This window comes from Cyprinodon variegatus, unplaced genomic scaffold (genome assembly GCF_000732505.1).
Source record: "Cyprinodon variegatus isolate N-32 unplaced genomic scaffold, C_variegatus-1.0 Scaffold322, whole genome shotgun sequence".
In the NCBI taxonomy this organism is placed as follows: domain Eukaryota; kingdom Metazoa; phylum Chordata; class Actinopteri; order Cyprinodontiformes; family Cyprinodontidae; genus Cyprinodon; species Cyprinodon variegatus.
The window spans coordinates 727,996-744,157 of NW_015150775.1; the positions used below are offsets into that span (position 1 = coordinate 727,996).

A 16,162-nucleotide genomic window follows, 5' to 3' on the forward strand; every position below is an offset into this window, starting at 1 on the left:
AAAATTCCTGAATGTTACGGGCGCCGCCATGTTGGCTTGATTGTTTACCTCTAAAGAGCAGTAGTACTGTAGAACGTCCCTAGGAGGCGAGGTACTTCTAGCGTGATCCAAGCTCGGCACGGATCGCTTTTCAGCGACTAGTGTAAATGGGGCTAAAGGGTCAGGAACTATGGTTTCCTTCTTCTTGAGTTATGTTTTACCTGCAGGGTTCTGATTCGTCTTTCAAATACTGGGAAAAAACAAAAAGACACCCATCTTTAAAAGTCATTAAATGTTTTTCTGAAGGTTTTATATTTATGTCATTATTGTCTGTTTGCTTAGCTCTGGATTCTAGCATATAAGCTAACGTGTGGGAGACACGGGTGAACATCGGTGAACTGCAAAGGGACAAAAAGGCGAGGATTACTTAAAATGAATTGGATGTTAGAGGTTTTAATCCAGCTCTCTCTGCAGGGAGAGACTTTAAACAGTCGGCTACAAAGGAGCCATTTAGCTGTGAACTGAAGAGTTTATATTTACAAAAAGACCAATAGAGAGTTCTTTCTTGTCCCAGTAAATAATCTGGACCAGACTTTGGATCCATGCTCTGGCATTCCTTCTCTTGCTAAAATCAATGAGGCTCTGCTTGAGAATGAACAGCATCGCCCTCCAGTGGACCATGGAAATATCACAACACTGAAAAGATTTTAATTAATCGGATGGAAATATTTTGATCCAACAAAAAACTAATTTGATTGTAAGTAAATGATTTGTTTACATGTCCAGTTTAGTCAGTCAAAGTGGAAAAGTGTCCTGTGGCTGTGGCACACTCAGGTAAACTTCCCATTTTCAAGACGCCTTTTGATTCTGTTAAGCATTAATGGTCGGATTGTCAATCAGCATAAACCTTCCCAATCAGTCGGGTTCTATGTCAGAATCTATGTCCATGTAATCGTAGCATCAGATGACGCTTTGAGGAAGTTGGTTCTGAAGTTGTTGGGAACCCGGTCCTTGTCTTTGACTTTCCCATTAAACTCCAACATGCTTGAGTTTTATTAATAACATAAAAGATTGAACGGTTTAAAAGTAGGATATTTTTAAGCTGTTGACCAGAGCACCTCCATCTTTTAACTTCTTGTTCTGATGTTTTCTCCTCCCAGGTTCTCTGCTCGCTGGCTTCTTCTCCTTTTACGCTCAGTTTGATTTTGCCAGCAGCGTCATTTCCCTCAGGGAGGGTCGTCCACTTCCAGTCAACAACTTCCTTCCACAAGAGAAAGACGATGAAACAACGCAGGAAGGAAAACCCAATCAGCAGCGCCCCAAACTGGGCCCCCTAAACCTCCTGGACCCCTTTGAGCTTTCCCACAATGTGGCTGGGAACCTGAACGAGCGCTCGCTGCGTAGCTTCCAGAAGGAGTGCCAGGAGGCCGAGAAGTACTGCCGCAGCCTACGCTATCAACGCAAGAGCACTAAGGGGAAGACGTGGGGTCTGGCGCGCTTGCTCAGCCCGCCTGGGGAGGTCCAGCAGGCCAAACCAGAGCAGTTTGTCATCAGCATCCCCTTCAAGTCAGAATCGCTCCCAGAGAAGCTCAGCAAGGAGCTGCAGCTGGCGGGCGAAGGTTCCAGGCTGCTGTGGTTCCAGAAGGTCTGCTCTGCTGTGGAGGCTGTTCTGACGGCCGTCCTCAGGTGTCACCTCCTTCCCTCCACAGCTGCAGGTTTCAGTGAGAATTCAGCTACCGGCGCCGAGGACATGGACACCACGGCGTCTTCGCTTAACGACAGCAACCAGAGTGTCGAATCTAAAGGCGACAGCAGTCCTCAGCCGGCAGCCGCCGTCGGTGCCAAGAGGCCTCTGTCCTCTGGCAGCGATTCCTCCGTGTCGCCTCACGGCAAAAAGCCCAGACTGGCAAGAAGGTGGAGGCCTGAATTCCCTCCGTGGATGTGCGTCCAAAAGCACACGGTGTGGCTTGGCAGGCGCAAAGTGAGACGGGAGCTGATGAAAGATACAGACTGCAGGCCTGAAGGCAGCTGCATGGAGCTGGAGTCCCAGGTCAGCGCCTCCATTGCTGAACGGGAGCCAGAGCTGAAGGAGCCCCTGGAGTTTAAAGTTTGCCCCCAGATGGTCGGCGGAACGGAAAACACACGGGTGCTGCTGAAGCTGGAGCCAAGCAGCGACCAGGCGGGAATTTTTCATGACTTCTTTCACTTCCTGGAAGAGTTTGTTCCCAAGATGGTGGAGACGCTGCTGGAGAAAGGAACGGCTTAAAACGAGCCGTCTGCAAAAAAAAAAATAATGTTTCTTGAGTGAATGGGAAGGAGCTTTAACGTTGGTTTATATTTAACTGCTCATTCATTACTGTATAAATGTCAAGTCATTTTCTTTGTTCTGATTTCGTCCTTATCAGGCTTTTTTTAAAGTTTGAGACTTGGCTTTTTTTTTTTCTGTTTGCTTTTATTTGTGTTGATTCAAAAAACAGAGAAAATAAATGAATAAAAGCCTTTCTCATTCTAAAAACCATCATTTATTTCCTGAAACATCTTAAATCGCCGTACTGTTGTTTTTTTTGGTTTTATATTCCATTATTGTCACATTTGCACTGGTAGCACTAAGACAGATGATAGTAATTACTCTGACAGGCAGCGGCTTTTATTGCAGCAGGACAGGCTGCAGCTGAGCGATGCGCAGAGCTCACATACACTGATTAACACCATTCATCTCACTTTTTAAAGCAGATTACAGCCAGACGGCAGGTTTTAGTGAACAGGGAGGTCAATGGTGAGAAAGATTTAAAAGTTGTCACTAATCTCCACCTGTTGGTTCTGGTTTTTATATCAATAACGCAAAATGGGATTTATGTTTTACGGCTGTTTTAACGTTAAAATACTTAAAGATTTACATAAAATTAATACATTTTATAGATTTACAGGAGGACAAAAAGGCAGGTTAGCACCACCTTCCCCACTCAGTCACTTCCTTATAGAAGACGTTTATGTTACATATGATATGATATAATACATTTTGCTGCTATCAGTAGGTTTATCCTGATTCCACTTTACCCTGTAACTCAGTTGATGAGCTGGTTGATCATTTCTAAGGTTAGTGACATCATTCATTCCATTTCTCCAGTTAAAGTGAAAGTTTCCTCTGGGAAGATGAAATCTTCATGGAGAAATGCTCCAGCAGTGAGGAAGGAGAAGGAAGAGTGTCGAAAAGCCCAAATAATGGACTCCAGATTCACTATAACCGTAAATTATAAAGCGAAAAATCACAGATAGAATTTACATAAAAGATTGAAGATCATCTTTCTTTGAGATTATCAACTAAAACATAAAGAAAGCTGGTGCCGGTCGGCAGGTTAATAAACCCTCTGATCTCTGTGGTCAATGAACTCTAATCTAAAAAGGCCTGCAATGACTTTGCAAAGTTTTTACTTAGAAAATAAAAGGTATAAAAAAGCAGTCTCTACATAAACATCAACTCCATCACCAATCTGGCACAATTTAGAATAAACTCTTAAAAGAAATAATAATTCTGCCAAATAAACTGCAAAAGTTTAGAGGAAATTGTTCAGTAGCTGAGATCCTCTTCCTGCTGTCTTAATGTTTTTATTTTTTTGGTAACATGGACACCCATCCCCACTCTTATTCCCAATCCGTTTTTATTCAGATTTATGTACAGAATTTCCCTACTTTCCTTGATGGGCCCTTAGCTGGTCCCCGACAAAATTCCCTTTTAAACATCAATCTTTATACTATAATTTTCTTTCTGTCATGATTTGTGGACATTAGGATCTAAAGAGAAGCATCATCTCCCTGTCAGACCCTGTTTTTCAGTGAAAGGGTGGAGTCAGGGCCATTTTGAATGGCTGCTACTGTATCTAAGTTCTTGTAACATAAATAAGATTTCATTGTCTCTGAGGAAAGTGATCAAGTTCATCTGGTGCTGAAGTCTCAAAGCTTTCAAGCTGAGCTTAATGCTTAATCTTTGATTATCATTCCCATGAATCCACTCCTGTTTTTATTTATTATTTCTTCTGTTTTAATGTCAAATCCTCGGAAAATGAGAGGAAATTCACCAGCGCTTGTGCACAGAAAGTGGGTCGGTAATCCAGAAATAATTTAAAACTCATGCTTTTATTTAAAACTATGAAATACAATGGGTCATGACTCCTGTCTGTGGAAAAAACAGCATCCCAGGTGCACCATCATGTCCAAAATGGCTGCACAGTTTCATTGTTGCCACTTTGCTCTACGTTTCTCTAAAAGAGAAAGATTTCTCTGAGACTAATGTGAATAATCTCTTTCACCAACCCACTGAGTCTGATAGAAAGGTGAGTCTGATGTACGGCCACTCAAAGGCAGCTGTAAGCCTTGGGTTCACAGTGATTTATTTCACATCTAGAGCTGTGAAAGCTTTTGGCATAAACCAACAGAAAGGTTTACCTCAAAATTCACAAGAGATCCAGAACAGTTTGAAGATGTTAAAAACAGGTGATCATACAATCAAAGGCAGCAGTTCAGCAAGCACTCACACTTTACTCATTTTCACATATCATGTCTGAAAACAGGAGTTGTTACATGTATGATAGTGGAGCCTGTAGCTGTAGGTTGTTTGTTTTTTTAGGCTGCGTCCCGCTGGGAGGAATCACGGTGAGCTCCCAGAGGAAGCCCAAACCTCTCACAGCTTTTGGGAAATGTCTGCTCACCATCTGCTGTGAAGCATGCATTCATCCTACCAGCTGTGACTCACGTCTGCTGTGATGTCAGCGGTATTAGTGCTGCGATGCTGTTCGTTTATGAGCCGGGCCCAGTCATCAACCCCATGACCAGAACTGATGGCAGCTCGATTATGGAGGAACATTATGGAGTTTCAAAGGGGGATCCGTTTACTAATTGCACACTGACTTCCCAAATGTGTTTCATATTTGAGAACTTCCTCTGAGGTAAATCTCTCATCCAGTCCCTTTGTTATTACTGAGGCTGGCAGCCCTGCTTTGTAAAAATTGAATAAAAACAGAAAACTCCTTTCTCTTAAGAATCTAGGCGGAGATATATTAGGAAGCACTGTTTTTACAGGGAAAACGAGAAACGTTCTTTTAGGATCTGCAAGGCTTTAAATGAGACTCTTCTCTCATTGTCAATCATAAACTCATAAACCAAACATCCTGTTCTGAATCCATTGAGTGAGATATGACGTCAGGCTGACCTCTGGAAGAAGGTCAGACACTGATGTTGGACAAAAGCTGGACTTCCAGTCTCTGATGTAGTTAATCAGAACAAAGCTCTGCTGTCTGAGGGCTGGACTCTACAGTGCAAAAAAAATTTAAATGGCCGTTCTTATATAGCACTTTTTCAAATCAGAGGACTTGACCAAAGAGCTTTACACTACATTCAGTGATTCACACATTCATTCACTGATGGTGGCAAACTGGTGCCGTAAACTGACGCCACCAGTGTCAAGTCAATTTTTCTTGAATTGAGCAAGTAAGTGAGACGATTTGCAGATGGAATAAGACAATTTATATTTAAAATAAGAAAAACAGCTGCAGTCTCTTATTTCAAGAACATCGTATCTAATTATATTATTTTAAAGGTGATAATGCTCATTCTATTGGCAGATCTGTCATTGTTTTATCTAAAGCTCGGACCCACATGCAGGGAAACCAATTCAGAAAGACCAGGGGAAAAGGTTTAACAGGTTTTATTGAAGAGATAAAGCACGGTGCAGTGTTGCTCTGAACTCTGCTTAGCCGGAGCTGGAAGGTGAGGGGAAGACACAGCGATTAGTTCAGGCTCAGCGGGAAATTTCATTTGTGGATTTGGAGAAGAGGATCTGGTTGTAGACTCACGTTTCCAGAGAAGTTGTAGAATCTTTGACTCCAATCTGTGTGCTGTATTCCAGTGTTAGTCTGATTCGGTGGAGGGCGGAACAGGGTTTACCCAGAACACGGTCGGTTGTAGGTGAACGGAGAAACTGACTGCCACTCAGATTTCCTGCGGTACTTGAACGGGTCGTAGTGGAGATGATTCCCTTGCTCAGTGTGGAAACTCAACACCCTCTCTGGGAAACTGGATCCAAACCTCCAGTTTGAATCCCTAGCTCAGTTTGAGGCTCAGTTGATTCCTCCAGGGAGTGAAGGTCCGAAAGATCCAGTTTGTAGGAAGACTTCCTGCCGAGAGGCAAAGACAAAAAAAAAAGTTTAAAGTCAGGTTGACAAGAACTCAGTCTTACTTAGCAAAACTCAGCTTTGCAAGAGTACCTAAAACTGGAAAACACTCTGGCGTCGTGGCAGCTTAAAACACTCCGTTAACGAGGTAACCATCAGCAGGTGTGTGAGGAGGCGGACCAGAACCAGACGCCTCCTGTTGGAGGAAGGGAGACAAACACAAAAAAAAACAAACACACAAACTGAAGACCTGACAAGATCATTTTATTGTCCTACTCAATTTAAGGGTAAATACACTTATTTGATCATTTTCAGAACTTTTTTTCACTATGTGGTCCGCACTGTCTGAAAAAAGTAAAGGTAAGATGATCTCCCAATAGAATAGTTATTTCTACCCTTAATATAAGAAAGTTACATATTATGCATTTAGAATACGATAATAGAGTTATGTATTTCCTATTTTAAATCTAAATCATTTTATTCTATTAAACTGTTTTATATACCTGCTAAAACCAAAAAAAACAACAACATTTATTTCAAGACAAAAATGGTTTGCTATGATTTCAATTTTTTGGAGTTTGTTAAGTTCCTCCTCACCAGAATTATAAAAGGTCAGCAAGGAACGACCAATGGATCATAATCTATGCCTGAAACTAATGCGTTTGCGGTGATTTAATGAGTTTACGCTAATCAGGAAAAAAAGAAAAAAGAATAATTTCGATCACTGAGCCTGGGGGCGGCCATTTTTGCCCAAATATAATAACACCTCAGTCCTGACATCTTCAATGGGAACTACTACTACAACTTGAAGGGAGGCAGTCCAATATACTGTTGTTTATTACATTTATTAAATTTGACCAAATTCAGGTGATGGACGGTGACGAACGGGTCCAGCCCTTTGGAATGGGGGTCGTTTGGCTTCTTTTGTTAGCCTGCTATGCCTCATGCCTGTCTATGTCTCTGAAAGGGGGTCAATAAAGGGAATTGTTGGCCTGGCCTGGTCCCCTGTTAAGAGGTTGGGGTTGCGATGATAGCGGGTCCCTTCTATCTCCTATTCCATAGTGGTAGACCTGTTCGTCCGTTTTAATTTGCATTTTCAAAACAAAAACAAGATTTGTTGGGCTATTGTATAAATCCTCGAACTCAGCGCTATTTCCGAACATTTTGAATTGAAAAAGGCTTTTGGATGGGAAGCGAAACGTCTTCAAACTTGGAAACAAAGTCCGGTGGATTGTCCTGTAAGGGTTCTTCTTCATAACGTGATAGCCTCCTTTAAAGCCGCTCACATGCTCCTTAATCATCAATCCACGTTCTGGTGGGCCACAATCAACCCCCATTCTGTCTCCCTAACAATGCAAACAGACCTGGCTGCATGAAAAGCACTCTGTTCATATTAGCGGCTCCCCGCTTCTGCAGATAAGGCTGACTGAAAGTGCATAATCATTTCCCCCTTTCTGTCTGTGATGGCAGGAAGGAGTCAGACATTCTCCAGGGAGATTGCTCCTTTTCCAGAATGGACTTCTTCTGCTCATGTGTGTGCGTATGTGCGTGTGTGTGTGTGTGTATGTGTTTGCTTAATTTTCCTATTTGGACTCGGCAGCATGTGTGATCCAAATGAAAATGGAGGCAGTTTTACTGTCTACAGTAAGTAGATTTCTCACATTACTGTACTGGGCTGAAATTTGAAATAGTGCGTATCTTACATAAAACACTCCTTCGACATGAGCGGAATTAATGTCGCCGGAGAAAAGTTGGTAAAAACCAACAAGATCAAAGAGAAAAGTTTGGGTAAAATCAGCAGCTTCCCACTGGTCTCATTATCAAAGGCCTTGATTGCAACACAAACAGCGGCTCCTATCTGGGAGCCCAAAAGGCTCTTCAGAAGTGCATTAGCTGGGGTTTATTGGACTGTGACAACTTAAACTGTCTGGCCTTTCCTTTATCCGCGCACTGTTGGCTTTTCGCTGTTTACCCAGAAACACTGGAGCAAGCTAATGAGTTTGTTTTGTGCATGTTATTGTTTCTTGCCATTCAATTTTATGGGCTGTAGTAGGCAGGTAGATTGGTTGATTACTCTTGTTGCATTAACTAAATGTTCAGGACAAACTCTGATAGCAGGAGGGGATTACCAGGATGAGCATTAATGTTTTAACTTCCACCCAGGAGCTCTAATTTATTACTAAACGTGATTCTTTATAGATTTCTGTTTGGTTTTCAGCATTAATAATGACATAAGTTAAAGCAGTTTTAATCTACGAGTTTCTCTTTATATTAGTTTCATTTATTTAAAGAGAAATACTATGAATTGTGTGAATAATCGATGTGTAATGCCAAACTCCACTTATAGCCTTTGTATCACGGACCTTTTCCCTTTAATTGGTTGTTTCTTCTGTCTCACCGCTGCAGAAGCTGCCATCCTGGATTTATGTCGGAATCAAGGTGTGTTTTTGATGGAAGCTTAGGGACGGACAGAGACAAAACCGTTGTTTTTTACAGCTCTATAAACAATGTGTTGAAGGGGATGATGGTGTTTTCTCCTGGGAGCTCAGCAGGACACAGCATAGCACGCTGGGAACATTTTCAACCATCCAGTATCTTTAATATAAAACCGCTCTAATGTATATAAATATTTATAGATATTTTTCAAGAATGATCATAACATTATTACAATACATCATTTGTAGTAATATATCATATTAAGATAAAGAACCAGGAATTTTAAGGCTGTCTGTGTAAGAAAGGACCATGGATGATGGGTCACTGAAACAACTTCTCCAAAGACCTACTAGTGTGAATCTGACTTTTTAACTTTAAAGTACTCAAAGCAAAAAGTAGTTATCAAGCCCCGCCCTATCAGTTCACACTACCACACTTGAGAAAAGTTGTTCTTATCAACACTTTTTGAAGCAGTAGGAAATTAACCTTTTTTGGGGGGCTGCAGCCTGCAGGCTTTTGGGAAGCACTGTTTAAGAGCGTGCAGAGGTCATTCAGTGAAAGATTGTTGCATACTTTTTTTTTAACAATGTTTTTATTCATTTACAATAAGAACATACAAACACATGTTGACAACACTGTTTGCATAATGAAAAGCCGGTCAACCTCATTGCACACAAGTATATAAAACAAAATAAAAAAAAAAAATTGATGTAAATTAATTCAAATTAAGATTTCAAAAAGTACAAATATAAACCAATAAAAATAATTACAATTACAAATAATAATGTAGAAATAAAATGTATAAATATATAAATTTATAAATTTATACATTTTAGTTAGTTGCATACTTAGTGCAAGGCGTTATCGCAGATCCTTCCACTCCCAACAAACTGAACCTGGGAAATTTCTTTAGGCCTTTAGGCTTCATATTCTTTTACAGGATAACAATTGACAAAGTGATTGCAAATATTATACAAGTAACAAAAAACGGAGATGGAGGGAGTTTCAAAGCATGTGCTAAGGTGACCTAAAGGCAGGGCTGCTGAATGCACTAATCACCTGGTCAACGCAGCACTTGACGGCCGATTCCAATACAATTCAGTTCAATTCAGTCTATTTCCATAGCGCCAATTCACAACACAAGTCATCTCAAGACACTTTCCAGTTCACCAGATCATCCAGTCAGATTGATTCAAAGTTTTCTATCCAATGAAAACCTGTTGATTGCATCGACTCATTGATTCTTCAGCAATCCCTCACACTAAGCATGCTTGTAGCGACAGTGGAGAGGAAAAACTCCCTTTTAACAGGAAGAAACCTCCAGCAGAACCAGGCTCAGTGTGAGCGGCCATCTGCTGAGGCCGACTGGGGTTCAAGGAGACAGAAGCAGAGATACAAAAAGCAGCTGTAAAAGGCGGCCCCGTCCAGGAAACACACAGCCAGGCAGACGAGCTCCGAGCCAGCTCCCATGTCAGAGGATGAAGAGAGCACATCCAGTTAGTCACAGTCAGAGAAACAGGACTGTACACCTATAAACAAGGGTGTTGATGGAAGCAGCACAGCTGATATTGTATTTCTCTCCAATATAAAAAGGAACAGACGAGGCAATACAATAAAAAATGGCTAAAATATTTGCTGACTGCTGTTTCCTCCGCCTCTAGTTTACATCTGTGCTATTTTTCCAGTCTTTGTAAATGTTCTGTTGTCATCTTGATGTAAAGTTAAATGTGCATGTTTTATACTTATTTCAAACAACTGCACTCAGTCACACGTTTTCAATAACTACAGTTTTCTTTCTTGTGCTGTTAATGTGCTCTTACCGCACAGTCCTTTATTTCATTTTTTGTTTTGGTATTTGATGTTTTTTCCTTTGTGTGATCCTCACTTTGCTTCTGGTAAACCTGGATTTCCCCCCTGTGGGACAGTAAATGATATTTTTTTGTCTGTTGTATCATTTCTAAAAAAAGAGAAAATATCTTCCGTTAAAGGAGGACTTTGTCAGTGACCACAGAGTTATTCTCTCCATCAAGACATTCCGTTTTTAACTGGTCAACACAAATAGTTGTTGAAAAAACTAGATTATTTTTTCCCAACTTGTATTCATGATGGTTTACAAAAATGGATATTCTCTGGAATCAAGGGCTTTTTTCCCTCCTACTCATCAGGAAAATCACTGCGTGATTTTTGGACGTTTGGAGCAATGTGTTGAGGACTCCTGTTGGGTAAATGGCTGTGATATTGTGTTTATTGTGTGCAGTCAGTGGCAGGGTTACCATTGGGCGATATTAGTCAGTTGCCTAGAGTCCCATGTTCCTGACACCCCAATAAAACCCCTCAGACACATATTGTGAAAACCGTTACTATCCAATTATGTTTTGATTGAGATCTTTTCTCTACAAAGTGTGTCTTCAGTCTCCACTACATTGGATCAGTCCATCTTCCTTCACATGTGTAAAAAGGATCCTAGAAGACAGCAGCAAAACGTATGAAAGCAAATAGTAAAAAGTGATCAGAAAAGAAGAAAAAAAAAAGGAAAAAAAGCTGCACTCAAAGCTACCAAATGACTTGTTCAGCTGCCGCTAGCAGCAGCAATGCTGATGTTGAGGCTCCATCATCATGAGATGAGGAACTAGTTCGTATCAAGAACTGCTAAAGAGGAGATTTCCACCCTATTTTGATAAATAGGCCTATTTATTCATCCCATCGAAGGCAATATGCGTACAGGTCATTTTGCAGTAACCTCTGGATTTGTTTGTTTTTGCAACAGAGGAAGAGAAATCAGTCATTTCCAGGAAATCTTCAGGCTTTCAGGGTTTCTTTATTTGGGGGTTCATAGGTCAGAGGTTTCCATGCAAGATTTGCTGACGTTAAGACTTGCAAATAGCATTTTATGGATAAAAGAGAGAAAATAGAAAGAGTACAACAAAAAGGAACAAAAGAAAACATGTAGAGGAAGAAAGAAAGAAAAAACAGACACAAGAGCTAAAGAAGACAGAAGAAGAAGAAAGACAATGAGAAAAGGAGAGAAATATAAACGATAAGGAGAAAGGAAATGGGAGGAAAAGGACAAAATTGCAAAATATGCACAGACCCCCAAATATAGCAAATAACACAGATATCTGAGGTAGCAGCTAAAAGAAATGTGATTATTTAGTATTTAGTCAGGTTGATTACTCACAGCCTTTAAATGATAAATGAGGAGGCCCTGAAACGTTTTACGCAACAACACACAATCCACATTTTAAACAAACGGAAGATATATTACTGCTTTTAAAGTCACATTACTCATCAGCATCATCGAAATAATCGACCTATTTGCACACGTACTCCACATGCACACACACGCATGCAGACCTAAGGAGATGCACTCGGTGGATAAGGACTGCTTTCAGGCGTCATAAACTGAACAGCAGACCGTGAAGAACCAAGATAAACAAGAGCTACCGTCACGGTCGTACTGTAAACGTGGTCCCAGCGTGTGCACCTCATACCTGAAGGGTATCTATTCAAACACTCGTCCCAGAAGCATTATGGGATGAGTGAGTTGGTTTCCTCTTTACAGTAAGTTAATCCTCTGTAACACGTTTTAGCTTAATAAAAAAAAAAAAACTACTTAAAATAAACAAGTAATATAAACAATCTGTGTATATAGCCATGGCATTTTATTTTAATGAAATTAAGAGAAAGTTCTATAGAATACTCAGAAAGTAATATAAAAATAATATCTGTAAAACTCTTAGCCTCTAACTCAACTCAACAAAAGAATCGCCAACACTTACTAAAAGCAGCCATATCTTAAAAAATGAGTACAGTTCTGGTTGGAGTTTAACCAAACATTAAGTCTGGAAATAAACATTTTAATGTTGGATTTGGTCTCAGAGTCAGATGGCAGCAAGTTCCAGATTTACAACCATTAACTAAGACAAACAGATCCATTATATTCCCTGTTATACAGATTGCTGTTCTGATCAGATTTAGTTGATATTATTTCCAGTCATGAAGCCAGATTCAGATTCTGTTATTAGATATAGTGGAGCCTCAAACTATTTAGTCAGCCATTGATTGTTTTTCTCCTTGGAAAGATGAGAGAGGCCTGAAATTTTCATCATAGGTTATCTTCAAGGATGAGAGACAAAATCCAGGAAATCACACTGTAGAATTATTTACGAAATAATTTGCAAATTATGAAGACTTACATCTTCTTTAAGAAGCTTTTCTGTCCTCCATTTGTTACCTGCATTAATGGGCCCTGTTTGAACTGATTATAAGAGACACCCGTCTGCAACCTACAACCTAAACAGCCGACTCCAAACCAAACCATTTCCAAGAACAAAGAATGTTAAAGGTCCCCAGGAAAAGAAAAATGTAGACCTGCACCAGAAAGGGAAGGGAGAATCTACAACAGGCTGCAGGTTGGTGGGAAGAAATCAACTGTGGGAGAAACAGGCAGAACATAGGAGTCATAAAATACCACTGATAATCTCCCTCTATCTGGGGCTCCACAGTAGATCTCATCATATGGGGTCAAAATGATCACTAGAACGGTGTAAAAAAACCCAAAACAGATCAACCTCAGAGGAACTTGCATCCTGTAGTGCCAGGCGTATCCCTCAATCCAAAGACAGGATGTGTCCAGGTCCTCTAAAGACTGTCAGAGAGCAGATGGATGATCCTAAAGAGGATCAAGAGGATATCATGTGATCAGATGAAACCAAAATAGAATTTTTTGACACAAACTAACATGGTGGGTTACATCCCAAGAACACCACACCTACTGTGAAGCATGGGGATGGATACATCATACTTTGGGGCTGTTTTTCTGCAAAGGGGACAGGGTGACCGATCTGTGTTACAGGAACAATAAACTGGGCCATGTATGGTGAGACTGTAATCCAAAGCCTTCCATCAGTGAGAGCATTGACGACTGAAAGTGGCTGGGTCTTCCAGCATCACAGTGATCCAAAACACACTCAGGCAACAAAGGAGTGGCTCCAGATCAAGGTCCTGGGGTGGATTAGCTAGTTTCAGGATCTCAGCCCCATAGAAAATTGATGAAAGGAGTTGAAAATCTGTGTTGCCCAGCAACAGCCCCAAAACATCGCTGGTCTAGACAAGATCGGATGGAGGAATGGGCCAAAATACCTGCTAAAATGACAGCAAACCTGGTGGAGACTGACAGGAAATGTTTCACATCTGTCTTTGTAAACAAAGGTTATGCTACAAAGTATTGATTTAGTCTTTTTTTGACCAAATAGTTATTTTCCAACAGAATTAACACATTAATTCTTATAAAACCTGTACTTTGATTTCCTGAGTTTTATTTTTCTCATTTTGTCTCAAAGTGAACCTAAGATGAAATTTACACACCGATCATCTTTTCTGTGTAGGAGAACTTCACTAAATCCTTTTTTTATTCAAAAAGAGTTGATTGTTTAATAAAATGATAAAACGTTCTCCATCTAAACATCACAAGGAATCAATTAATTCCAACATTCGTCAATAGTAGCATCTCAAATTACTTTCTATAAAATTCCACACCTGTTTCCCTGCGTTTGTCTCAGACAGAATGGTGTTATTGATCTGTGTCTTGCCTCCCCTGCCTCCAGACCAACAGCCCTTCAGACGCTTCATCACCGGCTGAATAATACATGCTGTAGTGATGAGCGAATGGAGACAAAGGTGTCTGAAAATGAATACACACAAAACTCCTAAAAGGAGATTCATTTCCCACTAATTAAATGTGATTTGACCAGGTCTTCATATTATCAAAAACATTATTTTCTATGTTCTAGTCTCTAAAGTAATATGTTTTTTATGGGTCCTAATAAACTTTCCGTTACACTTAAATAGCAAATATCCCTCCTCTATAAGATCTACTACACGACACATCTAGCCTCTGTTTTACAGCTGCCTTCTATAGGTTCTGCCTTATTTTATCATTAGTTTATAGAAAAATGTATTCAAACTTTATTTAGGTTGTCTTTTTCAATGGTACCTTATAATGAGTTTTATTTTCTCTGCACATGAGAAAAAGGAAACTGTTTTAAATGTTTTCTGACAAGCCTAAGAAGCCAAATAAAAAGACTAATCCAAAAGAGGAAAGAATCAGTTTGCATTTATTAAAAATCCTTCATTCTATTTTGAGATTACAACTTTCTGTCTGTTTTTTTTTTTTTATTAAAATCTTTATGTGAAAAATAAAGACTAAATCCTTTTGTTTTTAATCCTTCTGATAAATTACATCATAAAAAGATGGAGACTCCTTTTCTAGACTGGGCTTTGTCAGGGGAGAATAATTGTGAAGGGAGATGAAGCTGTGGGATTAGGGAGCACTTGAATGGATTTTATTCAGTCACAGAAGATGCAGTCTCACAAAATAGTCCAGTTATGGGTAGATCATACTCCAAATTTACTAAAAGGTTGATCAGTGGATGAAGAAGAAACTTTCTGGTGTGGTTTTATAGATTATATGCTGGTTTAGCGCTGTCCGTGGTGCTGAAATTACAGGTTCCATCAGTAATTCTGCACCATTTCCTTAATTCTCATACATTTCTTTTTGTGTGACTTAAATTAAAACGTAGTTTGATCTATTACTATTATTATTATCATTATTATTAACAAAAAAATAATTTGGAATCTACAGTAGATCAGTGACGTTCGAGATGGAGCGTGACTTGTAAAGTTTGGTGTTGTACGCGCGGCTTTTAGAGCGAGGGGTGTGGTTAAGTGTTGCTCAGTGCGCATCAGGTAGTGGTCCCACGCTATAAAATGCTGTGGATCAGAGAGGAGAGCAGGACAGGAGCACCACCGAGGTGACTGATTCAGAAGACAAATCAAACTGTAAGTTTTCACTCTGTTTGCTGATGAATTATGAGAGAAAAGTTGAGTTTTTTCTGTGTTTTACGTTTAACTTGAGTTTATTTATTTAAGCTGTGCTTTATTTTCTAGATCCACTTAAAAAAAAAAAGTAAAAGTAGTATTTTGATTTCTTTGTTTGAAGTTGTACCTATAGAAACCTCACCAAGCTTCGCTTCTCAGATGGCCAAAATGCTGAGATCGTGGGTGATGTTCGCGGCTCTGGTCGTCTGCCTGTTGGTGTGTTGGAGCGGTTTCACGGACGCTTACCCCCCCAAACCGGAGAGCCCCGGCAGCAACGCCTCACCGGAGGAGTGGGCCAAGTACCACGCGGCTGTCAGGCATTATGTCAACCTCATCACCAGGCAGAGGTCAGTCAGAACCAGGAGGGCTAATTAAGGTCTCTGGTTATTGTTTAAGGTTGTTATTTGGTTGAAAGTGAACTCATTTTAGGACTGTTTAATTCTTTAAAAAATACTGGCTGGTAAAAATACTGAATAGAGGGAAGTTTATTGTAGACTGGTACAATGAAAAAAGTAATGCAACCGTTTTTGGCATTTACTTAATCATATCTAGTTATTTAACACAATTGTTTCATCTTAGCAGGGTAGGACATTGAACAATTGTGTTAAAGTAACTAAATATTTTTAACTAAATGCCCAAATCAGCTGTATTATTTTTTTCAGTGTATATGGATCCTTATGAGTTTAGCTTTGCTGTTTTTC

At 40.0% G+C, this 16,162-nt stretch overlaps 1 protein-coding gene across 1 annotated transcript in view; it reads left to right on the plus strand.

Moving 5' to 3' along the window:
* Window positions 1–2,420, plus strand: part of tut1 (terminal uridylyl transferase 1, U6 snRNA-specific) — a 16,115-nt gene extending 13,695 nt beyond the window's left edge. The window contains exon 10 of the mRNA XM_015384748.1: window positions 1,140–2,420. Coding sequence (XP_015240234.1) covers window positions 1,140–2,245 — 1,106 coding nt within the window. The 3' untranslated portion in view covers window positions 2,246–2,420. The remainder of the gene's footprint in view (window positions 1–1,139) is intronic.
* The last annotated feature ends 13,742 nt before the right edge of the window (window positions 2,421–16,162 follow it).